This window comes from Chenopodium album, chromosome 8 (assembly GCF_948465745.1).
Source record: "Chenopodium album chromosome 8, dcCheAlbu1.1, whole genome shotgun sequence".
Classification (NCBI taxonomy): Eukaryota; Viridiplantae; Streptophyta; class Magnoliopsida; order Caryophyllales; family Amaranthaceae; genus Chenopodium; species Chenopodium album.
The window spans coordinates 5,121,268-5,149,189 of record NC_137841.1 but is presented as its reverse complement, the minus strand read 5'-3'; the positions used below and the strand labels follow the sequence as shown (position 1 = coordinate 5,149,189).

The following is a 27,922-nucleotide window of genomic DNA, read 5'->3' as shown; positions in this document are numbered from 1 at the left end:
ACTTTTTGTAGCTAGTTTTTACTTATTTAATACTATTACTATGATTTGTACATTTGTACCTACATACAAAATATTGTGTTTATTCTACATTTACTCGCTATATAAATGGACTATATATATAAAACAAAAAATACATATATTCCTCAAAATCATTCCAACTTGTATCTCAAAATATTACTACATACTTATCTTAAATGGATACTCTTTACTTCCCAAAAGAAGAAAAAGTAAAAGAGTTCCAAGGCATAACAAAAGATTGCAAGGAGCTAATTTTATCCCTTCTTAAAGTTAAAGGATGGAGAACACCAAATCTCTACCTTTTCCAACGTTTTTGGTGTTAACCCAAAGAAATTCAAGCCATAATCTCAGCTTAAACCCACTTCGAAGCTCATGATAGTGATGTGATCATTGCTACTATTCCAAAATCCGGCACTACTTGGTTAAAAGCTCTTGTTTTCGCCATCGTGAATCGACGTCGTTTTGATGTCAACTCCATACACCACCCCTTGTTAACATGTTAAGGTCTAACCCTCATGACCTTGTACCTTTCTTGGAGTACAAGGTTTATGCAAATAGTCAAGTTCCAAATTTGTCAAATCTTGATCCTCCAAGGCTTTTTGCATCTCATGTACCTTACAATTCCTCGCCTAAAACCATGATTAAGAACACCTCTAATTGAAAGGTTGTTTACATATGTAGGAACCCTTTTGACACTTTTGTATCAATTTGGCATTTTATGAGTACAAAAAGGCCTACAAATCTGGGGCCTTTCTCATTAGAAGAGGCCTTTGATATGTATTGTATGGGTCAAGTAGGATATGGCCCATATTAAGATCATATGTTAGGTTATTGGGAAGAAAGTTTGAAATCACCTCAAAAGATTATGTTTTTAAAGTAGGAAGATTTGAAAGGGGATATTAATCTTCAAATTATGAGATTAGCCGAATTTTTAGGTTTCCCATTTTCAGCACAAGAGGAGAAAGATCATGTTGTCGAGGAGATTACAAAGTTGTGTAGTTTTCAAAATATGAAGAATTTGGAAGTTAACAAAGATGGAAAATCTATACTAAACTTTGATAACAAGGGCTTATTTAGGAAAGGTGAGGTGGGGGATTGGGTTAACCTTCTAAGTGAGGAAATGGTAGAAAGATTGAGTCAAATCATGGATGAAAAGTTGGCTGGTACGAGCTTGGAGTTTTCAAACATATTGAAGTCTTAGAGTTTTTTTTTTTTTTTTTTTTTTTTTTTTTTTTTTTTTGACAAAGAGATCTATTAATTAAAAAACAAGATTACAACCTAAGCTAAGTAAAAGAAAATAAAACACCACACACACACTAAACTCTAACTCATACAAACTAAACTGAAACAAAATAAACACTGGTAAAATGTGGCTTTTGCACTTGATGGAGGCCTGATTGTTGGGCGAAATCCATGAACGACAGTGGTAAAACCTGTCAAAACAAACGACGCCTGTGGTATGCCTTGACATCAACCCATAATACCTGCTGCTGCACTGAAGAAGAAGATAGTGTAGAGGTTGGGGTAGAAACCTTGAAATGGAACCAAAGGACACCAATAGAGCTTGACAAAACATGGGAAAAGCAAAGAGAACGAGAATCCATGACCTGATTGACAGAAACTTATGAGCAAGACTTGATGCTCACAATATGAGCAATCCCAATGACCTATAGTCAAGTGGGATTCTTGGCTCATTACTACAACTTGAGTCACATTTCCTTGTGACTCGGTACCCATTTGAAAGGGTACAGTTGGTCTATCCTTCATGAATGGGATAAGACACAACTTCATTAGAGCGCTATGAACCCCCAAACATTGTGTAAGGGGAGCCTCTTTCAGATAGAAATTTTTAAAAGCAATGACTTCAAAGATCATTGTAAATTGACAAAGGGAATAACCTTTCATTGTTAATTCCCTTACGACCCTCATACACTCAATCAAAGACCATAAAACATAAAGTTGCGTTCTTCCACAAATCACTACTATAACACAACCCATAAACACCCTGCAATCTAGACCCTGCAAATCTGCAAAGTGAAATAGGCTAAAAACCCTTTCCCAAAAATCTAACCCTATAGAGGAAAAAACATAAACATCCCAACCCCAAAACCACAAATAGAAATAACTCATGTGAAGTAAACCATAGGACAAGCACCTGCCAAGTCCGAACACCAAAACCCTGAACTACCTCCCTTTGCCCCTGTACCCACCAAGGAGTAAACCAAGAAGCAAAAACATACAGCCCAAACCATGGACAGCCAACTACAACTTCAAACAGAAGAACTCCAACTATAAGAAGCCTAATTACCAGACTTATTAAGGAAAATAAACTAAACAAACACAACATAAAACTAAGAGAACACGAACAAAGCAAAACAAAGAACTAACCAAGAGAATTAAGGTTAAACTAACTAGAACAAGGAAAAGTAAAACCGAGGGGAGTAACCAATTAAGCCACAAAACTACCTCACCGGCGGAATGGAAACTGTAGGGAATAGTTTCAAGCCTTAAAAATCCCACTAGCTTGAACCCCACTGTGATCATACACTAAAGTACGGTGGCGTCCAAAAGGGAAGAAGATAGAGCAAAGAGTCGCCAACAAGTTTTTAAGGAACTTGTAAACCGTTCACGAGGTGAAGGTTACACCCCTTAACGATCCAAGAGATCGTCAACTCCATAAGGTCATGAACCAAATAAGGGTTCGGGGATGATGGTACAAATCCAACCTAAAAGAGATTGAACCTGCCCTAATAATAGGCCTCTACTTTATTCTGCTTGTATTCATGTGCGCTTTCTGACTAACATACAATCAATAGATTAACCCTAAACCTGTTTAATCTATGTTGGTTGAATATTAATGCACAAACAAACTATTATTGGCAATCACTTGAATTATAATCACAGTTAACCCTAAACAAGATTATTAATTATCTTATTAAGCGTGGTTGCAAGTACCAATTTCCTTTAACATGCAATAAAAGGTGATCAAGCAATAGCAATATAAAATATGATACATATCAAGCAACATATTAAATAATCAACATCATTAATAATAATAATATCAATCATAATCATAATCATGTTAAAACATAGCAAGATCCTAGGCATGATACTAACAATATTAATAACAAACCCTAGCATGTCACTAAACAATAAAAATCAAAGCTTTATCCCTAACATGATACTAACAAACATAAATATTAGGAAGAATATAGGAAGCATCGTAGCAATCATACTTAATATTAAAATTACCCTAGACATGATACTAGGAATCAAAATAACAATCTAAACATGATATCTACATCATAATATTAATAAAATCAATAAAATCCCTTAAAGTACTTACTTGGATGCCTCGTACCTCTTTCTAATAACAAAATACACACGTTAGTAACTTCAAGAAAAATAATAATCAAAGCAATTAAATTAAATAATTAAAATAGAGATTTGGGACCAAACCCTCAGAAATTAAAACCTTTCACGTCTAGGGAGAAGGCAACTTCGAATATGGCTAGGTGTATCAAGATCTTGTGAATGCGGAATTTTGTATTAAAGAGCAAAGTTTAGAAAGAAAAGAATTAATGAAAGCTTGAGAATGAAAAGAATTGGTGAATGAATATTGATAATCCGTCCATCAAAACGGAGTTTTTGATACGATATTTATAGAGAAAAACATCCAAAAAAGATAATTTATCAAAACAGAGTCTGAAGATCGCAAAACCAACTTGGCGCCAGCCCTGGCTCATTGGCGCCAGGACCAGTGGCTAGCGCCAGGCGCCAATGGCTGGCGTCTGGCGCCAATCCTGGTTCCAGGCGCCAAGGCCTGGGGTTGGACGCCAAACCGGATTTTAACGCGTTTTCGAAAATATGATAATTTTATTGTACTGGAAGATAAAATAATATAATTTCAGTCGAAAATGCTATTTGATCTAATTAAAACTCTGAAGAATCCTAATTGAATTAAGAATGATAAAACCTTCTAGAATGTTCTAGAAGACCAAAACCATTCCTAATTACATTAGGAATGATAAATCATATTAGGCCCTCCCCTAGATCATTGGGCCGTACTTAAAACTCAAACCGGGCCCAGTTTAGTAAATTGGCCATAAATTCCTCAATATTCATCGGAATTGGGCTTATAATATATCATTGGAAAGGTCTTTGCAAACCCCATCCAACTACACCACTATTGGACCCATATCATGGACCAACCAAACTGGATTGGCTGTTTTCTTAAAATAAAGTTTTCAAAAACAGGGATAAGAGAAAAGAAAAGAAATAAAACTTTCCGCAACACTAGACATTTCCACACTTTCGTTTCATTCGATTATGATTCGACATGAAAGGTACTCATCACTGGGTTTGGTTTTAGGGAGACACATTTGGGTGTCTACAGAAGCCCCCACTTTGACTGAGTTTGGAGAAACGCAAGTTTCGAAAACGAAAGTCAAAGTATCGATAGGGACGGAGAATGATTCAGAACGTTCTGCGATCCTAAATCAATCTTGTAACGCCGATACCTGCAAAACAATGTTAGTTAAACAGATAACAGAGTTAAGAAACGCGTATCTTGCACCGTCGAGCACACGTCTCTGAAAGTAACCGATTGTTTTGATGACCTCCTGCAAGCTAGAGAATGCCATCCTGCTTGAAAACTGCTACGCCCGTAACTGCTTCCAATATAGAAGATTGCTTCGCCCGAAACTATCCTCCTCCGTATTGATAATATCCCACGTCCAAGGGAATACCATCAAAGATTATTTCTCTTGAAACAATCCTTAGTTTTTTGTGACAACCCTCCACAATCTAGGGAACGCCATCTTGCTGTTTGTTTTGACGATCTTCCGCAATCTAGGGAACGCCGTCGATCAATGTTGCTACATCTTGAGCCTTTTCTTGAATCATAGTGACAACCTTTCCAATCATAGCAAAAGTCGTCGAAGACTGCCCATCTCGTGCTATCTTCTCAAATCTTGGGTGACAACCTCCACAATCTTAGCGAATGCCGTCGAAGACTGCCCATCTCGTGCTATCTTCTCAAATCTTGGGTGACAACCTTCACAATCTCAGCGAATGCTGTCGAAGACCGCCCATCTCGTGCTATCTTCTCAAATCTTTGGTGACAACTTCCACAATCTTAGCGAATGTTGTCGAAGATGACTTTACTTGAAGTCGTCCTCAGTTGTTGCGATAATATTCCAAAGAAAATTACCGAAGACCAACATTTGTCGATCTTTAAAGCTCGCTCGAACTTTGCTTCCGCTATGCCTGTACGTCGGCGCTTTCGTTGCTTTGAACCTATACGTCGGTACCTTTTTGCGAATGAACCAGTATGTCGGTGCTTTTTGTTAATGAGCCAATTCTTAGGCGCCTTAAGCTAAGTGAGACGATCTTTCATCAGGTCGATCACTTATTTGCTGTTGTAATCAAATCGACTACTCAATCATGTCGATATTACTTATAGGGGCTAACTGGCGTACCAAGGAACCCAAAAATATATTGCAGAAGGCTAGCACAACCCCAACAGGTGGCTGGCTGCTTTGGCGTTGCTGAAAATCAATTAGCGCCAAACATACGGCATTAGCGCCAGGCACTGGAATTGGCGTCTGGCGCCAAGCACAGAATGTGACGCCAATTCCTAGGGACTGGCGCCAGCACGGATTCTTCTTTATATTCAGTTTTCCGTTTTATTTCTTGCTCTGTTCGTCACGAACGCTGCGATAGGGTCTTCCCTGTTCTGCTGCACCTGTATTTATTTTGACTATAGAACTTTGCCAATCTTTTTAATCATCTTAGGGTTGACCTAAGGTTTAGCATTGCTTGACTCATTGACTAGACACGACTCAAGGCATAAACTTGACTCGATATGTTGACTGACTCGAGGTTGACTCGACTCGAAGTGAAATGACATGTGTTAGACTCAAATCAAAGTTATATGACACGACATGACTCAATGTGTACATGACTCGTGTGTGCATTGTAATGTGATCGTGCGACTCGAAAATGCAAAAAAGCAAAAAATTTCCGTCAATTGTGGAGGGTACCGACTTTCTCCCGAAAAAGAAAGACGTGAAAAAGAAAATCAAGAGTTTGAAGATGCATGTTGAATGAGCTTAGTCAAATGTTGTTTGATACTATCTCTCAAGGTTCAAGGATTAATCCATCCTAGGCTATCTCAATGGATGACTCAATGATGAAAGTATTTGGGTAACTTAGGCACGGAGGCTAAGCACTTCATACTTCGTGATGCAATGATGATTACGATTGATGAGCGATTTTGATATGACAAGGCATGCTTCAGCGTTGTATTAAGATTTCATGACAAAGGGTTCCTAAGGGAAGTATATTTGGTCATGTATATGTGCAGTGTGTGATAGTGACACTAAAGTTAGGCCGCAAGAGCTAAATGTGTGAAAAAATATATATTATTGAAAAGAGTCAAATGGTGGTGACTCTTAGGCTAGGTAAGCTAATAATGTAGGGATCAAGCCCCCAAGTCTAGCTCTAAATGAAAAGGGATGAGCATTGGAGATCCCTTGATATGATCATGGTGTAAGTGTATGAATGTGAATATGAATGCATGTTTATTACGGCTGCACCTCGATGTGAGGTTGCCTACGTATCCGTTAGGAATCAGGCCGAACGTAGCTCTAGCCAAACCTAGCACAAGTGTGTATACCTCAAAAAGGTCTTTTTAAGGATTGTAACGTGGTTAGGCTAAAGGCTGAAGAAGAAGGGGATAAAGGCTCAAGACCCTAGATAAGCCCCCAAGGTGTGCAACCTTGCTTTTGAATCTTTATAATTTTATGCTTGAGTTTCTACTCTTTTTTTTTAGCTCTTTTGTTTTGCTTTAGCATTTATTTTATTTTAATAAGTGTGAGCAATCCCGATCATGAGGTCTATCACTCACTTGGCATTCATGTTTCTCAAGCACGGTACCGAGTACTCGATAAGAGACGCAATCTGAGACGTGTTCTTATCGTAGATACTTTCATATCAAAGACATTGGAACACTTGCCCTTTTGTACACTTTTATTATTTTTTTGCTTGCTTATTTTTGCTATTTATTTTGATCTTTTGAATTTGCTCAAGCTTTCTTTAGAATTGCATAAGCTGCACACCATCCTATCCCAAGGTTAGGTAGATGTAGGTTGAAAAAAGAAGGGTCTATCGTTAGACGAGGCTCAAAGTGGTTTATGAAGAAAGGATTGTATAATTGAAGGGCGAAAGGAGATATGATGTGGCTACAAGGGTGCCTCAAATCATTGATATACCTTGTGCTTAATTCGACATGTTTTTTTTTTTTTTTTATTTTTTTTTTTTTTTTTTGCAATGTAATGAAATGATCATGTGCAAGAACATAGATGCTCATTTATTAAAGGAAAATAAAGAATCTACAAAGTTAATCTAAGGGAAAAGAAAGGATGCCTATGCTAGACTTATTGGGGAAAGAGTAAAAATGAAAAAGAAATAGAAAAAGAGGTCATGAAATCTTTTCGTTGGAGCTCGCCTCTTGTCTTGTGTTGTTTCCTTTATCATCACTCGCTCTTCTTGTTAACTGGAGGCATGGGAAGCTTGTTATTATCAATCAAATGTTGGATAGCCTCCTTTAGCTTCCAACAGCTCTCAGTAGTATGACCCCTACCTTGATGATACTTGCAGTGTTCATCTGGATTCCAACTAGGCAATCTCTTTTCAGGTGCGGGATCTTGAATAGGTCCAATGGGAGTAATGAGTCCTTTGGCATGGAGTCGATCGAAGGCAGTATCGTAGCTCATCCTAATGGGGGTGAAGTCTTTCCTTAGTTGCTTCTTAGATCGTTGGTTATCTATGGCTAAAACTTCACTGAGATCAAAGGTACTAACATTGTTACTAGAGTGGGCGTTTTCGGAAGAAGAAGGATTGTCATTCTTCTTTCCTTTCCAGCCACCGTGGTTGCTATTATTAGTAGCTTTTTTCTTTGCGAGGTCATCTTCGATTTCAATTCCGATGTCATAAACGGCCTTGAAAGTATTCAAATTGTGTTGATATTTTAGGTGCTTCGAATACTTTTCTTGGAGATTCTTGATAAACATCCTCACAGATTCCTTTTCGGTGGGGACTTCAATCATCTTAGCGGAAGTTTTCTTCCATTTATTAAAGAAAGAAGTAAAGCCTTCATTCTCATTTTGTCTTAGCATCTCAAGTTGTCTATGATCGGTTTCAACTTGAATATTGCACTTGTACCTATCAACGAAAGCGTTTACTATCGATTCCCAGGTAGAGGTTTTCTCCTTGTCAAGGGAGAAGAACCATTGTTGGCAAACGGTTTCAAGAGATAGTGGGAACAGTGAGGGGAACACCTTCTTATCAATACCCTTAATGGTCATTATAGTTTCGAAAGCTTTTAGATGGAAGTAAGGATTATCTGTTGCCTTGAATTTTGGGATGTCGTTGGCATTGAACTTATGCGGAAGAAGTTCTTTATCCAGCGAGACCCCTTGCGAGCTCATGCCCTGAAATTTATAGTCACTAGATAACTTGCTCAGACTCTCTTGCATGAGGTCCATCCGTTGTTGCTTCACGGGATCATCGACCTTAAGTGTGAGGAGTTTCAGTGTCTCAGTCATGGTAACCAATTGATTCCTAAGCTCATTGACTTCTTCTTGAGTTTCCATTATCTTCTTAGCCTTTCTCTTTTGACGAATCGGTTTATCAAAAAGTAAGACTTGAACAAAGGTGTTGTCCTTGATTAATCGCCCTTCTCTCCTCGACCAAGTACTGTGGGAAAGGAAATTGGGGATACTTATTGTTAATTATTTGAATCAAACTTTATTCAACATGCAATGGATGGAGGAAGTGAAGAAAGATTGGAATAGAATATGAAGAAGAAAGATGGAGGTGGAGGGATATGAAGATTTAGGAATAGAATGTACCCCAACTCAAATGACGGAAAGACCGACTCATGCATGAACCTAAGACATGGCCATGGTGATGTATACTCAAAGTGTGTGCTAAGACTAGTGAGTGTAAATGGTGCGTTAAGATTCGTGTCATGACCATGTGGCTAGACTATGTGACCAAGACTCGATTAATGACTCGACAAGGTGTTATTGACAGCGAAAATTAACCGAATTAATTAGCAAACTGGTTAATTAGACCCTAGGCGATGACTCGACAAATAATCCGAACTGTCGGCTAAGTGACAGGACTGGCGTCACAATATGGTGATTGGCGCCAGACTTTTTAGTAAATGTCTGGCGCTACACACCATAAAGTGGCGCTACAGCCCAGATTTTGGCACCAATACTAGAGCCTCGGTCTGGGACTGTTTTCGATACTATTAGCCAACTGGGGTATGCCTAAAGTCGTACTAGGTCAATTCCGATTAAAGAAAATAGACTTTATTGACTCAAATAATTAATTAATTAATTAAATAGGAAAAGTTCCTTAAGTCACTAATTTTAGTCTCAACACAAATCAACAAACGGTTAAGAGGAACATAGAATACATATGCACAACAAATAATGCACAATTAGTCAAGTAGGCACAATATGATGCAATGAGTTCGCAACCTAACCATGGCTCTAGTTCTCTAAAGTTCGGGATATGGTTTAGTCAAATAGGGTCCATGGTTAATTGTCCAGATGCACCGCGTAGAAGCCTAACCGTAAACGGTTAACGCGCGTGGATAGAACACCGCGAGTTTTTTAGAAAAACTCACTTCCATGGTTTGGTGAATTCAACCTCTCAGATGTACCCTTTGTTGCCAGGAGCGTTCAATCGGGTAGATAGAGCATGAATTCGTAGAGGGTTATGTCCATATGTAGAACACATATGGGTTTCAGAAAAGTGAGAAAAAATTCAATCAGGAAGCAGGATCGAGCAAACAATACGAAAAACCGGTCGAAATTAGAACGCATATTTCTGGCTCGGTATTGGGGGAAATTGGCGCCAGCAAACAGAGACTGGCGCCAACTTTTAACTGTAGCGCCTGGCGCCAATTCTGGCGTCTGGCGCTACGGCAAAAAGTGTGGCGCCAAGCTCTGGCCCCTGACGCTACTTCCCACATGCCTCAGCAGCTTTCTGTGCTCAATAAAATCATCCAGTTTCGCGCGGTGTTATTTCAGTCCTAGTTGTGAAAGACGTTTCTCAAAATTCCTACGTCTAAAATCCTATGTTTTTTTGACTCATTACGGATGGTATTTCCAATGAGAACCTTTTTATGCATATGCCACAATGTTAATCAAAATTACGCACATGAAATACTTAGAACTTTTCGAGTCTCATCCACTCATTCTAAATCATTGCCGAAACAAATTCAGGAATTAAAATAGAAATCCTCCCCAGTGGAGTCGCCAAAAACTGTAGGGAATAGTTTCAAGCCTTAAAAATCCCACTAGCTTGAACCCCACTGTGATCATACATTAAAGTACGGTGGCGTCCAAAAGGGAAGAAGATAGAGCAAAGAGTCGCCAACAAGTTTTTAAGGAACTTGTAAACCGTTCACAAGGTGAAGGTTACACCCCTTAACGATCCAAGAGATCGTCAACTCCATAAGGTCATGAACCAAATAAGGGTTCGGGGATGATGGTACAAATCCAACCTAAAAGAGATTGAACCTGCCCTAATAATAGGCCTCTACTTTATTCTGCTCGTATTCATGTGCGCTTTCTAACTAACATACAATCAATAGATTAACCCTAAACCTGTTTAATCTATGTTGGTTGAATATTAATGCACAAACAAACTATTATTGACAATCACTTGAATTATAATCACATTTAACCCTAAACAAGATTATTAATTATCTTATTAAGCGTGGTTGCAAGTACCAATTCCCTTTAACATGCAATAAAAGGTGATCAAGCAATAACAATATAAAATATGATACATATCAAGCAACATAATAAATAATCAACATCATTAATAATAATAATATCAATCATAATCATAATCATGTTAAAACGTAGCAAGATCCTAGGCATGATACTAACAATATTAATAACAAACCCTAGCATGTCACTAAACAATAAAAATCAAAGCTTTATCCCTAACATGATACTAACAATCATAAATATTAGAAAGAATATAGGAAGCATCGTAGCAATCATACTTAATATTAAAATTACCCTAGACATGATACTAGGAATCAAAATAACAATCTAAACATGATATCTACATCATAATATCAATAAAATCAATAAAATCCCTTAAAGTACTTACTTGGATGCCTCGTACCTCTTTCTAATAACAAAATACACACGTTAGTAACTTCAAGGAAAATAATAATCAAAGCAATTAAATTAAATAATTAAAATAGAGATTTGGGACCAAACCCTCAGAAATTAAAACCTTTCACGTCTAGGGAGAAGGCAACTTCGAATATGGCTAGGTGTATCAAGATCTTGTGAATGCGGAATTTTGTATTAAAGAGCAAAGTTTAGAAAGAAAAGAATTAATGAAAGCTTGAGAATGAAAAGAATTGGTGAATGAATATTGATAATCCGTCCATCAAAACGGAGTTTTTGATACGATATTTATAGAGAAAACATCCAAAAAAGATAATTTATCAAAACAGAGTCTGAAGATCGCAAAATCAACTTGGCGGCAGCCCTGGCTCATTGGCGCCAGGACCAGTGGCTAGCGCCAGGCGCCAATGGCTGGCGTCTGGCGCCAATCCTGGTTCCAGGCGCCAAGGCCTGGGGTTGGACGCCAAACCGGATTTTAACGCGTTTTCGAAAATATGATAATTTTATTGTACTGGAAGATAAAATAATATAATTTCAGTCGAAAATGCTATTTGATCTAATTAAAACTCTGAAGAATCCTAATTGAATTAAGAATGATAAAACCTTCTAGAATGTTCTAGAAGACCAAAACCATTCCTAATTACATTAGGAATGATAAATCATATTAGGCCCTCCCCTAGATCATTGGGCCGTACTTAAAACTCAAACCGGGCTCAATTTAGTAAATTGGCCATAAATTCCTCAATATTCATCGGAATTGGGCTTATAATATATCATTGGAAAGGTCTTTGCAAACCCCATCCAACTACACCACTATTGGACCTATATCATGGACCAACCAAACTGGATTGGCTGTTTTCTTAAAATAAAGTTTTCAAAAACAGGGATAAGAGAAAAGAAAAGAAATAAAACTTTCCGCAACACTAGACATTTCCACACTTTCGTTTCATTCGATTATGATTCGACATGAAAGGTACTTATCACTGGGTTTGGTTTTAGGGAGACACATTTGGGTGTCTACAGAAACACACCCGAAAAACTTCGATCAACCGTCAAAGCCAACGCAAGGAAGCCGTCTCACCTGAATCAGACTTCAATTAGGCGAGAAAACCCTAACCTTAACTTCACCTTTACTGTCGGGAAACAATTAACGCAATTCCTTTCAACGGCGGCGTTAAGACTAGCCTTGACTCCTTGTTTCGTTGAAGAATAAGCTAAACCACTTGACGACACCAAAAAACGAGAACCACCGATGAACTAGACGAACAAATTTGCTGTGGAAACTCCTTGTTTCCAATTCCCAAACAAACACCTAAAAAATAAAGCAAACTAAAGCTAGAAAAGGAGACCAAGACTCGCCGGCGATAGCTAGGATAAGGGTGCCGATCGCCGGCGAGCAGAGGATGAGAACAGGGGAAGCGGTGGGGAGATAAGGTTGGGGTTTTCTAGAGAGAGAAGCTGGAGTTTTACGCTTTTTTTAGTCTTAGAGTTTAATGCTTTATAATTTGTGAGTGTATGTTTTCTAAATTTCCATAATATGTGTGTTTGTAATGTATATATAAAGTACTTAAGGTGTCTTCTTATGCCCTATTTCACCTTCTTATGAACTACTTACGGTTCAAAAGATGTCATGTATTGTTGATTTGATTTTGGAATTCAGATGTTATGTATTGTTAATTTGATTTTGGAATAAATATTTATACTCGAATGCCAATCTATTTAATTTATCGCTATCATGATCTTGGTTACTTTATGCATTCCTCTCCTTCAAAATGATGTACTTTACTAGTTTCAGTAGAAAATATACTAACAAATATTTATGCCTTTAACTATGTTTTTTTGTAACCATCAATGATCAATCCAACACCATTGGTATTACCCCCAAAAAGAAAAAGAAAAAAAAAATGTTTGATGACTTTCTCTTCTTTTCTCCTCTCGCCAAGTGATAATGATAAGATCGAACTTAGTATACCATGTTATCTTATGGTAGTCATTTTTCGGATGACCAACAACTTTAACTTTTGATAACAATTCCTATCAAATATAATTCCTTACGTACGTAAATATAGAAGAAACTGTATTTGTACATGAATCAATAAAAATCAAATAAACGGTAAATTCACTTTTGAATCTGAAAAGCTAGAATCTGTGTTGAAAATTCAACTTAATGGAACTATTCAACAAACAAACAAAATACAAAAAGGCCACAATTTGTACCAAAAAAAAAAAAAACTCACATAGTAGAACCAATATGTTTTGTCACCGGAAATATTTGCCAAGCCCCTTTTTGAATGAATGTCTGAACTTGGAGAGGCTTTCTGCCAAAGGGTGTAGAACCAATATGTTTGTCACCTGATATAAGAAGCTATGTGCAATGTTATTAGGTCAATAACTAAAGTGCTAGATCACCAACCCAATCAATCATTTTATCTACAACATATGGGAAAACATGATATAATTTAGTGAACATAAATACTCACAGAAGTTTACTGTAAGCAGATGAGAAAGCATTTACTCATAATTAATTGTCCAAAAAAAAAATCAACTCCATTTCCCTTCATTCCCTACCAGATAACACGATACAATAGTTCAATGCCACTGAATTTTCATCCTTCATGTATAGCTTCTACCGCAGTCATTAGCAACAGTTAACAGCATAAGAAAATCAAGATCGTTAATGTGTTTTATCATATGCATGAAACCAAATTCTACCTCCGTTAGTTTTTAGATGCAACAAAGGAATTTTTTTATCTCTCACCAAATATACCCCTTTGTTACATCTAAAAAGTAACAGAGGTAGTACTAATAGTTAGGTAGCAACTATGTGAATAACAAGCATCATATAGGGACGTACTACTAAGTTGGGTACATGAATGAAAACTAAATTTTCAATGGGCGTTCAGCATTATTCACAAGATTGCTAAAGGTAGGAAACAAAAGCAGCAGGAAGTTTTATCAACAGAGCAAAAAAGGAGAGTAATATTAATAAGCTGTGAGTGACTACAAGATTAACATCAGAATATACTAGTTTGGAATTATCAACCAATTAAGACAATAAATAAGCAAAGAGATTTTTTTAAATCAGAGATACCTCTGGAATAACACAAGTCTAAAGAAGAAAACCAGGTTGTTATTGAACTACCAAAACTTGAGAACAGATAAATGGCACATTCGTCACATTGAAAAACAAATCAATTTTTTTGAGTCTACGTTGAAGCTGAACTCTGCCCAACCAAGCTATAGTTAGAACCTAAAAGCTATGACACATTTTCAAGGTCCTGTGGATTTTCTATGTCAGGCAAGCTAACTTAACTCGGGAAAACCCACCAAAAGCTCGTTGATTGCGCAACATTTCATAAGTTCATCATCTATACTGATAAACCCAAATTGAAGGAGGTTGGTTCAATTGGATTAAGAGTAAGAGACATTATAACAGCTAGTCTTGGTCTTCCAATCATGATAGAAACAATTACAAAATAAACTGATTATGATTATATAACACGGTAAATTAGACACTCTACCCTTATAGAGCTAATTTGTGTTAATGGTTAGCATCAATAGAATGGCTTTGTGTTTAATTCAGTAAAAAATGGTTTGATAATATGGCATATTTAGATTAATTTCCTAGGGAAATTAATGCTTGATGTTGTAATTACCAAATATAAAAGAAGCTTCATGCTAGCTGCTATTTGGAGGATAGTATTTTCTAAAGGAACATTAAAGAGGAGTAAAGTTAGAGCATTTTAGTTGGTAACAATGATCAAACATGCAACATGGAAGTCTAAAGTCTTTATAGCATCAGATGGTCATACATTGATGGATTTCATCCAAAAAAAAAAATTATAATCAAAGGAGGTACAGAATTGAAAGAACAATTGAATAATTTCAGCAATAGAACTTAGACTTGAATAGTTACAAGACAGCCAAATATCTAGATCGTAAACACATGCCATGACTTAAAGTACAAATCAAGTAACAGAATTCTTCAGATCACCATCAGCAGCACTCGAACATACACCTTAAATTGAAAATGAAAACAAGGCAAGCTTTTCCAATATATTACCTTAAAATGGTAGCTGTTATTACTACTGTTAGGCTTCTTAGCACCATAGCATGAGCAAACAGTTGCATTTGAAGATCAAGTACCTGATTTTACAATATATCAGAACATTGCTCATATATTCTATAACTTTTCCGACAAAATAATAATATTATTATTTATAGCTCATATTAGAAACATCTAAAAAGGTAAATTTGAAACTATAAAGTTACATAGAAAAGGTATGTATGAGTATGACTACAATGTTCATTAATTTCTACAATGACACAAATTTAAATCCGAACTGAAGTTAAACTGCAGTGTGTTGGAATTCATACTAACCAGTTTATGATCTGTTACTTGAATAAAGTTCCATTGACTGTTAGGATTGTTGTATCAACAAGCTGTCAGAAGTGAGATATATTAAAATGTAAGTTGATGTAAACATAAAAAAATGTACGCAAGACCATTATTTAAGCAAACTTACTTGAATTGGCAGAGCTTGGTTTACGGAGGCAGGGAGAATCTTCCATTCTCTGTTTTAATACGGCCATAGGTATCACTTGTCAATTGTTGTTCTATCATATCACACTCTTTAATGTAAACATAACTGCGTGGAGGAAGGCCATTGTCACCAAAGGATTCCAATTTCGGGCAATTTTTGATATCCATACAGTGCAGGTTGGGAAGAGTGGAACAACATATTGTTTTCAAATTTTGGAAACCCTCTATGTCTAATATACCCAAAGAAGAGGGAAAGTCGGGATAACTAATGAACTCTAGTGTATCAACACAGCTGTTTTGGGGTTTTTTGTACGTACCCGAATGGAGGGTGTGTACGTCCCTCGGGAGACAGATTTGCAATGCAACACTCGAACGGCCCGATCACCTGCAAAACAACGGACCCCGGGGGGCCGGAGGTCTGCCTCCAACGATCAAGTCAGTGACCGAAATAATGTATTTTAGAGAGAGAAAGTAGAGAGAAGGGAGAGTAAATGTGGGGGGCATTGCCCTTGGAGAGAGAAATTGGATCCCCTTAAACTGATGTAATGATCAGTATTTATAGAGCATTGGGATATGTGCCTCTTAGGTTATTTAACCTAAGTAGATTGGCTTCCCACCGTTTTACGGTTTCTAGGGTTGTGGGCTTAGAGCCCATTTTCACCCTTCTATCATTGAGTGACACGTGTCATGCTCTAATTGGCTCATTGAGCGCTGAGCTTGCAGACACGTGTCGAGGTGGAATTGGTCCACCTATATAGGGGGTATTTTTACCCCCAAACATTAGCCCCTCGGAAGGGGTAATTTCTCTTTCAAGAGGAATTACTCCTTTCGAAATCAAGGCTTTATTTTCCGCTTGTTCAAAAGCTCTATGGGCGGCATATGTCTAGTTCAATAAAAGAGGGATTTGATTAACTTGGAAAATCTGATACCTTAAATGGTATGATATTTTCTAAGTTAATCAATCATAATAATGATTGCCGCCTGAACTAGACAGATGACGACTTTTATTTCTTTTAGCCCCACTATGGTGGTCATATGACCTTTGGGAGACTTAGAATATTTTTGAGACGTTTGACATCCCATAAGGCAGGAGGCGAATGGCTGCCTGGGGGGGCAGGAGGCAAATGGCCGCCTGACTCTTCACATGGCAAGAGGCAAATGGCCGCCTGACTCTTCACAGGGCAGGAGGCAAATGGTCGCCTGACTATTCACAGGGCAGGAGGCAAATGGCCGCCTGACTTTTCATAGGGCAGGAGGCAAATGGCCGCCTGACTCTTCATAGGGCAGGAGGCAAATGGCCGCCTGACTCTTCACAGGGCAGGAGGCAATTGGCCGCCTGGGGGCAGGAGGCAAATGGCCGCCTGACTCTTCATAGGGCATGAGGCAAATGGCCGCCTGACTCTTCACAGGGCAGGAGGCAAATGGCCGCCTGGGGTGTTTGTAATCCAATTATACTCTCAATGTCCTTCTACCCCATTGGGAGGACTTGTATAATTTTGGAAGGTAATCTAGGTTAGAACTTTGTTCGATCACCGGCTGATGTCTTTTGGACATCCGGTTCCCGAAGACTTGGTCGTTCTTTAGACTGTTCTGGTCAGACGGCTATGAGTTGACTAATTTGGTCGTTCAATCTTTGTCGTCTGCATAGGTACGTAGAGCAAGCAAGTAGGCTGCTCTCTGCGACGATTGCACCCGGAGGGGTGTCGCCGGACGCCTTTGTCCATGTTGGGACAGGCGATTTTATGAAAAAAGCAACCATCCGGCCATTGGCCTCTGGTCTAGGTTGAGACCGGCTGTATAGCCACTAAGCGGTTTTGTGCCTAGTTTAGTTATCTGGCCATTGGCCGCATGTCACTCAGACGTTGAAATCGCTTCTAAGTTTCAAACTTAGTTTATTATCCGGCCATTGGCCTCACGTCACTTAGACGTTAGTTTAGCTACTAAGTTTCAAACTTAGTTTATTATCCGGCCATTGGCCTCACGTCACTTGGACGTTAATTTAGTAGCTACTAAGTTTTTGACTTAGTTTATTTTAATGCATCAACATTATTTAGAGGAGAGTAAGTCAATGGTTACCTCAAATATTCAATGCTTGATGCTTAACCCATGTAATTGGGTAGCTTAGCCCTTGAAGAACCTTGGAAGGCCGGCTGCCGAGCTTAACCAAATGCGAAGGGTGCTCGACACTTATGCTGCCTGACCATTATACTCCCAAAGAGTCGATCTCCAATATATGCATGCAGCTTCTCATACTTATATTGGTGAGAGTAAGATACTCTTGAGGTGATGTTCCTCCACTTATATGAGAGAGCAGCTTCACATATGCAATCACAACCAGATTTGGAATTGCCCTCGAGCATATGAAGTCACAACCGGATGTGCCTAACCTTATCATTTTATATTAATGCCGCTTGGATACAAGAGGTTAAGGTTTCCCTCACATGAAGGGGATCTTGCTCATTTCACTCGGCTTTCATGCCGTTTGTACAAAGGTGCAGCCTCTGATGTCGCTTTCTCCCTTATGGCTCAGACAACCCTCCAAATAACGTACACTCTTGAATGTTGGTCGGCTTTAACGACCGTCCATCTTCTTACCTTTCAAGGAGCCTTGTAGGTTTTTATTTATTGCTTATTGGCTGCCATGATAGCCCTGGTAACTTCACGCAAATGAATTGCTTCAAGGGTGGTACAACCGTAACATAAGACCGACTTTGAGCGAGAATGCGACCACAGACAGCCCCTACATGTAGATGGCCGGTAGATCGTGGGCGGCTGCTCTCACAAGGTGAGCTTCTTTGCTATGTAAGAGGTCAAGCGGCTCCATGATTACCGAGTGAGTGAGCTCAACCAATGAGATATGGAATTGAAGGTCGCTGCTAGAACAATCTTGAATGTCGAGCTCTCGAACTCAAGTAAATAATTAGAGATTGCTTGCTCACTACTTAGACGACATATATAGCCGAGCATGATTTATTAGGCAAGCTCAATGAGCCAATGCCATAGACGGGCTAGATTGGTTACAATCCAATGCTAAAACCGGGCTGACGTAGGGATGAAACTTGAACCGTCTGACCCTTGCTTAGCTTGGTTGCCGCTTGACCAAGCTTACAATCGAGCTCTCTTGTAGCCCCTGTCATCGAGCTCAATGAGCCAATGACACATCCGGACTTAATGAAGAACAAAGCAGCCCATAGCCGGGAGGGGGGATAGATGAGCAAAGCAGCCCCTTCAGCCGGGGTAAATTGGGGAAGGAAGTTGCTCATACAACCGGGATAAATTGATTAGCCGGATGCCCATACAGCCGCTTAATTGAGGCACTGCTCATAGCTTTGACCAGCTGCCGTATGGCTAGTAATCTAATAACTTGGTACACATGTATAATGTATACTTAAGTGTTGCATGCTTTTATTTTTCCACCAAAATGACCATGCAGTTAGGCGGCTTTCCCACTTTCTTTTTCTTTTGCATTTTTTTTTTTAACAATACAGTAGTAATCATAATAATGATTTCTAATTTTGCATGGTAGTTCAACTAACTTCACGCAAATGAGCTGTGGTGAAATGGTATTAGATACCACAATAAGCAACTCTCATTAGTGAGGTTCTTCAATGATGATACAATCGGTATTGAGGACCGGCTCACTACCTTGCTCACCCTCAAATTTTCGAGTAAAAGTATGAACATAGATAGCCCCTACATCCGGCTTTATTGACGAGGAAAGCTGCCCTGCAGCCGGCTTAAATTGGTGAACAAAATAACCCTTCAGCCGGGTTTATTTGACGAGCATTTGAAATGAACAAAGCATCCCTCAACCGGGCATATTTGACAAGCAATTGAGCCTTTGCAACTGGGATAAATTGGCAAGGAGAGCTGCACCTACAGTCGGCTTTTGTGACGAGCAAAGCTGTCACTACAGCCGGGGTATATTGGTGGGACAAGCTGCTCACACAGCCGGATTTAATTGATAGGGAAAGCTGCTCGAGAAATGGGTTTGCTCTGATTACACATGCGGGTTTCTATACCGTCTGACCCTTGCTTAGGTTGGCTGCCGCTTGAACAAGTTTACAATGCTCTTGCTAGCTCACTTCACAGCCGGCTTTGAGGATGAGCAAAGCAACTCCTACAGCCGGGGTTGAGGTTTGAACAAAGCAACCATGCCGCCTGACTAGTTAGACATTCCAACTTTTTGACGGATAATCGGCAATGATGAGTACCTGACTTATTAATGCAAGAATAAGTAGTGCCGCTTGAGTGCTCTTATGTAAAATATGATGGCAGCCGGCTGGACATACTCAAGCTCATCATCATACTCTTGAGCGTTGCTGCCTATATAAATTTCTTGTTTAAGAATTCCCGCAAGCTTTTTGCCGAATGTATATCAGTGTCACTTATGAGAGTAACAAAAGACAAACTCACTATAATAATAGTGGAGTACATACGGCTGCTATGTAAGTTGCTTGGTATTTTTTTTTTTTTTTTGAAATCATAATAATGATTTGCAATTTATCTGCCATTGCAAGCTCAAATGACAGCCGTTTTTGAGGTTGTTCAAAGCAACCCCCACAGCCGTGTTTAATTGGCTACAACCCAGGCGGTATGGAGTGTGCTGCACCCGGGTTAATAACTTGATGATTGTAACCGGCTGACCCTATTGATACTCACAGTAGTTTGGGGCCAAGCACACACCAAACGCTTCTTTCCGCTTGTACAAGGTTTAAATCGAACACAGGCGGGCTGACATTTTTAATAACGCTGACCGACTATGTTTGATGATGCTGACCGGCTCCATCCTTGCTAACCACCTCTGCTGGTTAGCTATAATTGCCGAGTCTGACTTGTTAAGGCAAGAAGAAGAAATGGAGCAGCTATATAATAACGATGAATAAATATAGCAGCCATTGCAACCGGCTTTGAGGTTGAACAAAGCAACCACGGCAACCGGGCATAAATGAGGCAATCAAGCAGCAGACCCTACGGCTGGGTCTGATTGAAGCATAGAGCAGCCCTCACGGCTGGGCTTGGGAATGAACAAAGCACCCCTGCAGGCGGGCTAAATTAGCGAGTAAGGCTGCCCTTACAGCCGGGAAAAATTGAAGCGCAATGCAGCCATGGCAGCCGTTTATTTGAGGCACCCATCATGGCTCTGACCGGCTGCCACCATTGCTAGCAATCACTGGCTGACACCATTGGAGCAAAGCTGCCCCATGCCGCCTGCATATGGTTGCCGCTTGTATATGCTACCACAAGAAAAAGCCTGGCCGCTTGTGTGTGCTAACACAAGAAAGAAGCTTGGCCGCTTGGTGGTTCTCTTGCTTTGGTTTCATTGAGATTCGGCCACCTCGCGCTTGCTAATACACACGAGTTCATACATACAAGCTTATCAAAAAGCATATTGATACTATCAATTATTCTCATGAGCGCCTATATTATTCTCTTGAGTCCACTCAAGAGTAGAATGTGGAGTTTAATAAATTAAACTTTGATAGTTGTCAAAAACTTGAAGTATGGAAATGTATCTCACTTGCCGCATGTAAATGCCGCATGATACTGTCAATTATGCAAAGCATTTAATTGTAGGCTCATGTTATTTCATTAGCAACAAGCAATTAATTTATTAAATAATTTAATAGACCGCTTGCCGCCTAGCTTCTTATTTATACAATCATAATAATGATTTGATAATAAGGATATATAGCTTGCAAGCTTGGCCGTATCTCTTCTATTACAGCAATGCAAACTCATGTAACCAATTGATGGCTGTAAAAAAAAAATTTGGAAGTGTGGAAATGCATGAGTACACTTGCCGCATGCATATACCCCACTAATTACAAGAGTTTACTCTTGAAAATCAATTGTATAATATTATGTATATAATAATACAATTGATTTGATGTTGATAGTATCAAACTATCAATCAAAGATAGCATTAAGGCCAACTGTATGATCCGGCTAGGTGGCCTGAGCATGCGGCCGACTCATTAAATGAGTCGGATTAAAGTATTGGAGTTGGCTAATTTAGCCGTCTCTCCCCTAATAAAATTAAGATTAAACGGCATTGCCCTTTAACCTTCAAATATGCATGACTTAGTCTGACAGGCCTTTTTGGCCGCCTGACTCTCGACATTCAGCCTCATGACGCCTGCTGTACTTGACATCCGGCCTCATGACGCCTGCTGCCTCCCAAAGCAGGCTCCTCTCTTGAGTCGGTGATCCACAACCGTTGTGCCATTACAGTTGTGTCTCCCCACAGACGGCGCCAAATGTTTTGGGGTTTTTTATACGTACCCAAATGGAGGGTGTGTACGTCCCTCGGGAGACAGATCTGCAATGCAACACTCGAACGGCCCGATCACCTGCAAAACAACGGACCCCGGGGGGGGGGGGGCGGAGGTCCGCCTCCAACGATCAAGTCAGTGACCGAAATAATGTATTTTAGAGAGAGAAAGTAGAGAGAAGGGAGAGTAAATGTGGGGGGCATTGCCCTTGGAGAGAGAAATTGGATCCCCTTAAACTGATGTAATGATCAGTATTTATAGAGCATTGGGATATGTGCCTCTTAGGTTATTTAACCTAAGTAGATTGGCTTCCCACCGTTTTACGGTTTCTAGGGTTGTGGGCTTAGATCCCATTTTCACCCTTCTATCATTGAGTGACACGTGTCATGCTCTAATTGGCTCATTGAGCGCTGAGCTTGCAGACACGTGTCGAGGTGGCATTGGTCCACATATATAGGGGGTATTTTTACCCCCAAACAACAGCTGCCTACATTTATAAGTATAAGACATTGAAGGGAAGTAAGAAGGTGGAATCCCCACTCTTTTATTGGTTTGTCTATCTTGGTTCCTCTTATTGATAGAGTAATAAGATTGGTGGGTAAACCTCCTTCTAAAAAGTTGTGTAATTCTGGGCAATTGCCAATTGATAAATGAGTGAGGTTGGAAAGGGTGCTGCAATTTGATATGGTTTTCAAATTTTGGAAACCCTTGATCTGTAATTTAGACAAAGAAGAGGGGAGAGAAAAATGTGGGCACGAAAAATGGACGGAGCTGCTGACATTTTGTAGCCTGAGAATTTGAAGTGAATGAAGGAGGTGCAATTCCCACTCTATTACCGCCTGCTGTATGTTGGCTTCTCTTATTTCAAGGGATCTCAGGTTTCTAGGTAAACCACCCTCTGGTAAGCTGAGGGAGGTGAAATTGAGCAATTGACCAGTAAGCCTTTCCATATTTTTCAATTCTTCGATTTTCAGCATTGTAAGAGATGGCAAAAGAGGAGGTAGATTTCCTTGCAATGATGGACAATCATACATATCAAGGGTTTCAAGGATGGAAAATGCATTGTAGTTAACTGATGGGTGCACCCACTTCTCCCAGGATTTCATACAAGACAAACGAAGTCTCTTTAAAGATGGAAAAGGAGTTGAGAAATTCCCATAAAATTCAAGACCTACCTCAATAATACCATCCATATCTTCTACCAGCAAACTCTTTAATGAGCTTAGTTGCCCCAATGGAGGCAAGCATACACATTTATGACACTTTTTCAACTCTAAGTCCACCATGTTAGTGAAAGAGGAATCTCCCAACCAACTTGGGAATCTCGAGCCCATGTACCCATCCAACTCACACCTTTTGATGGAAGTGTGAGGCCGCAACTTCTCAACAACATCTATCCTAGTCTTGTCATCAACCTGATCAGGACAAGTTCCCCATTTCAAATTCAACCCATCTAGATTCTCTTTTTTACACAATTGGGCTTCCGCTGCGTCATCAACCTCTGTCACATTTTCTAGCCCGGAAACGATAAACAATCTTCCATGGAGCTGATTTAACTTTCCCAACTCCCTTACCCCACCTCCAATTGCCACAACAAATTTGTGCAAAGTCTGCAAATTTGTTAACTTCCCGATTCCAGGCGACATTTCTTTTAAAGATGTGTCATCAATGTTCAGATGACGAAGTCTAACAAGTAATCCAATATATGGAATCTTCTCAAGTTTGTGACAACCTATCAAGCACAATGTTTGGGGATTCCAAAGATTCCCGATAGATTGTGGCAACACTTTTATGCTTTTGAATTCGAGACTGAGGTAGCACAAGTGTTTTAAATCACCAATACATTCTGGCAAAGCTTCAATTACATGCGAATATAAACTTAGAGTGCGTATGTAATGAAAGTTTTTAAAGAGATCTAAATGTTCAAATTTCAAATCATAGTTGCATAGAAAAGTTCGCAATCGAGGAACCATGATTTCATTTCCCAATGTTTGAAAATTCTTAGAGATAAATAAATGGCGAATTCTTGTAACATTTCTCAGTGCATCGGCGTCAGCCACATAACAAACTTCACCTACAACCAATTGATCCATATCATGGATGAGGTCATGCATGATGAACTCGCCTCCACCATACGTAATTTTTTCAAATAATGACCTTGATACCAAGTCATTGAGGTATATGTGGCCCATATCTTCCATACTTTCAGTTTGGATTTCTGGCAGGAAGCCTTGAGCCATCCATAGTAAGACAACTTCCACCTCTTTGAACACATAATCTTTTGGAAACACAGAACAATAAGCAAAGACACGCTTCAAATGATATGGCATATGATGGTAACTCAGCCTTAGAACTGGCAAAACACTACTCTTCTCACCCCAAACTTTGCTCTCTAATATCTTCCGGTGTTGGTTTTTGTCTGCAATGCTTTTATGGAGACCTCCTAGAGCTTTTGCGGCCAAAGGCAATCCATCGATCTTTTCCATAATAACATCCCGCAAGTCGGTGAGGTCAGAATCTACTTTTGCATGCTGCTGAAATATTAGCCAACAATCATCTTTTGACAAACTTTCTAACTTGATGATATTGCGTTGAGTAGGATTGTTAACCATCATCATTGCAATACTTTCAATTCTGGTTGTCATTATCACTTTGCTTCCTTCTGCACCGTATTGGAAAGGTTCCTGTAGCTTGTACCAATCATCATATTCGTCTCTCCAAATATCATCCAGAACAATTAAAAATTTCTTGTTGTTTAGCACTTCCTGCAACTTCACTTGTGCCTGATCCAAGTTGCTACAGTCGAAACTGCTCTTGGTGACCGAGTTAATTATATCTATCGTGATACGTTTGACATCGAACACATCTGAGACACACACCCATGCCTTAAGATCAAAGTAACCGTTCAGTTGCTCATCGTTGTATACATACTGAGCAAGGGTCGTCTTCCCAATGCCACCCATTCCAATAATAGGAATCACAACATAATACTCAGCACTCTGATCATCATTCAATAGCAGTGTAATTATCTTGTTTTTCTTGTCATCCCTTCCAAAAACCTTGCCTACCAAAGAAGCAGATTCTCTCTGGCGTCGAATACTTTCTGTTTGGAGGGTCTTCTGCTGCAACATGTGTGCTGCAGTGAGGCTCAAACTCTGGGTCTGGTCCTGTATATCTTGCAAGCGCTCTGAAATGTCATCAATCTTGTCTTGAATGTCTTGATCAACAGGATTGAACAAGGTGGAGAGACTACCCGCGGCTCTTGAGCCACTTGCATAAATGGTTTGCACCTGATAATTGAATTCAAGAGTTATTATTGAAACTTTCTTTTTCCCCTCATATAAATATAAATTAAAACAACATAAACTTCATGGTTATTTTTTTTTAATAATTTTTTGTACAAGACTCCCCCTTATATTAATCAATACAGCAATAAGCTTATATTAATTAACATAGTCATATGGATTAGCTTATCATGTCCACTGTTAAGTAAATGTTATAAGATCTCATCTTAATTAGTCTCAAAGTTGAACTTGTTTCATCAGTTGCAAGTCGCAGACTTGCAAGTAATACATATACATATATATAACTGTCACGGTCCGGGATATTGGACCCCGAAACGTGCGGCGCGCTTTAGCCTTTTGACGGCAAGAACAATAGCCTTGAGCCTTGAGAGACTTGTGAGCACAAAGCAACACAAGCGAGCAATTAAATCAAAGGAGCACTCACGTCTATTTGGGCGACGGAGTGCGGGTGGTCGGGACTTGTGACGGCCGATACTTCAAGGCGGGCAGTCCGAACCACGAGTTCTTAGTGCATCAAGTTGGTTTGGAGGGGAGCTATTATGCAAGTAAGAAACAATATCTATAAAGGTCTAACAACAAACAAGCATAAAAGTAAGACAACACTTGGCAGAATGCTTAAGATTTCATATATACTCTCTCCGTTTTAAATACTTGCTCCACTTTCCTTTTGCGGCCGTTTTTATATACTTGCTCCATCTCCTTATTTGGAAAGCTTTTATAATATTTAATTCATTTTTCTCAACTAGTGGTACCCAATTTTATTACTTTTATACTCTCTCTCATCTAATTTACCTTCCACTAACCCCACTTCCTCTATATTTTATTACTTGAACTAAGTATTTAAATGAACTAAGTATTTAAAAACGGAGGGAGTATATAAGACGAAGTAGTATCTAGGGTAAGGCTTAAGATTTCATACATATATATATATATACTATATATTTTTTTTGAGGGAAATATATATAAGACGAAGTAGTATCTAACTAACATTATAGCAGTTAAGGTCTTAGGGAGAAAAGTAAATTAAAAAGGTAGCAGCACAAACCATATTGTCAAGAATCCCATGGTGAGAATGATCATCTAGTGCATTAACTTGATCTTCCTGTGCCTTAACTTGACATGTTTACTGTGAAATTGCTGCAGCTCAGCATCCTCTAGCAGAGCTTCCAACATAGTAAGATCTCTCTTCCATCTATTGATTGTTTTTGGCAGATCAACTCCGCCAATCAGCTTCAAGAACTTCCTCCCTCCAGTTGACAGCATTCGATCAAACAACACCTACAGAAATGCAGATAGAAACGCCTCACCAATAATAAATACCTTATTCGCGGCCATTTTTTAAACCACCGGTTTTCAAAAACCGGTGGCCTTTAAGCGGTGGCAATTTCAATTTTTCTACTAGTGCAATGGCCATCCTTGATCAGATCAGCTACTATTTTGATTAATTTTGTTTTTGGTTAATCTTTGTTTGGGGTTTATGGAAAATGAATTATTGATGTCAAAAAATGACATTATAGCAGGACTAGATAGTTGTAAAGTGACTTTAATTTGTTTAAATGTTGGTACTCAAATATTATTGTACTTACCCTACTATGTGTCTATATGCTTTTGTTTGAATTGGCTTCTCCTTCAGCTTCATTTTTAGACCATTCTCACTTTTTTTTTTTTTTACAAATAAAAATTAGGAAATTTTAACTTTAACCACATCCAAAAAACGACTTATTGGTTTTTGCCACTTACATTAAAAAAAAAGTTTTATTTTGCCACCAACAAAATTTACAAAAATTGGATTTCACCCCCAACTAATGGATTTCGTTCATGAAACGGAATCCGTTAGTAGGGCCCTCCTTTTTAACGTTTCCTCCTCATCTTCCTCGATCTTCCATGTCAACCAGCCAATAGCTGAAATTATTCACCTCGGTTGGTCGGAATTTTGAGAGGGGCTAGGGACGGTCGGAATTTAGTGTTGGATAAGGAGGGGGTCGGAATTAGGTGGTGTTAGGGTTTTAAGAGTGGTCAAAATTTGGTAGGAGGGGTTGGAATTAGGGGGTTGAATTTATTTGAGACTTGACTAAATACATATGTCAACTAAAAAGAAACGGAGGAAATAAATGTTATTACGGATAGTGTGTTATTACGGGTAGTCCCTAGCACTCTCATTTTCGAAAAAAAACTACCATGTTTCAATATATATATATATATATATATATATATATATATATATATATATATATATATATATATATATATATATATATAATATATATATCACGTTTCTTCCATAAACCCTATACAATTTTTTGTCAAAAGTTTGATGATGCACATTATACAACCCTACAATTTATTCGGAGGTAAAAAGAGCTACTATCACATCTATTCAAAATTGTTTACAAGTCAATCTAGGTTGAATTTGCAAACGAGAGTGGGGATAATTCGAAAGAATAGGGAGGTTCTACCCTTAGACCACTCTCATCCTCTTTCCCACTTTTCTTCATGGGCATTTTGTTTTTATAACTTCTCACACACCCATGGGCTAAAATAAAACCCCAC

General features: G+C 38.9%; 1 protein-coding gene and 1 pseudogene across 1 annotated transcript; one reads left to right on the top strand and one right to left on the bottom strand.

Moving 5' to 3' along the window:
- Nucleotides 1-148: 148 nt before the first annotated feature.
- LOC145555710 (cytosolic sulfotransferase 15 pseudogene) lies at nt 149-2,498 on the top strand (annotated as a pseudogene).
- A 10,984-nt stretch (nt 2,499-13,482) lies between these two features.
- Nucleotides 13,483-26,707, bottom strand: LOC145642661 (putative disease resistance RPP13-like protein 1). The gene is made up of 7 exons (XM_081693841.1): nt 26,693-26,707; nt 26,492-26,650; nt 22,904-25,357; nt 15,313-15,395; nt 14,008-14,029; nt 13,818-13,875; nt 13,483-13,601 (listed from the first exon to the last, which is right to left on the bottom strand). The coding sequence occupies exons 1-7, from the start codon at nt 26,705-26,707 to the stop codon at nt 13,483-13,485; spliced, it is 2,910 nt and encodes a 969-aa protein (XP_081549967.1).
- Nucleotides 26,708-27,922: the final 1,215 nt, after the last annotated feature.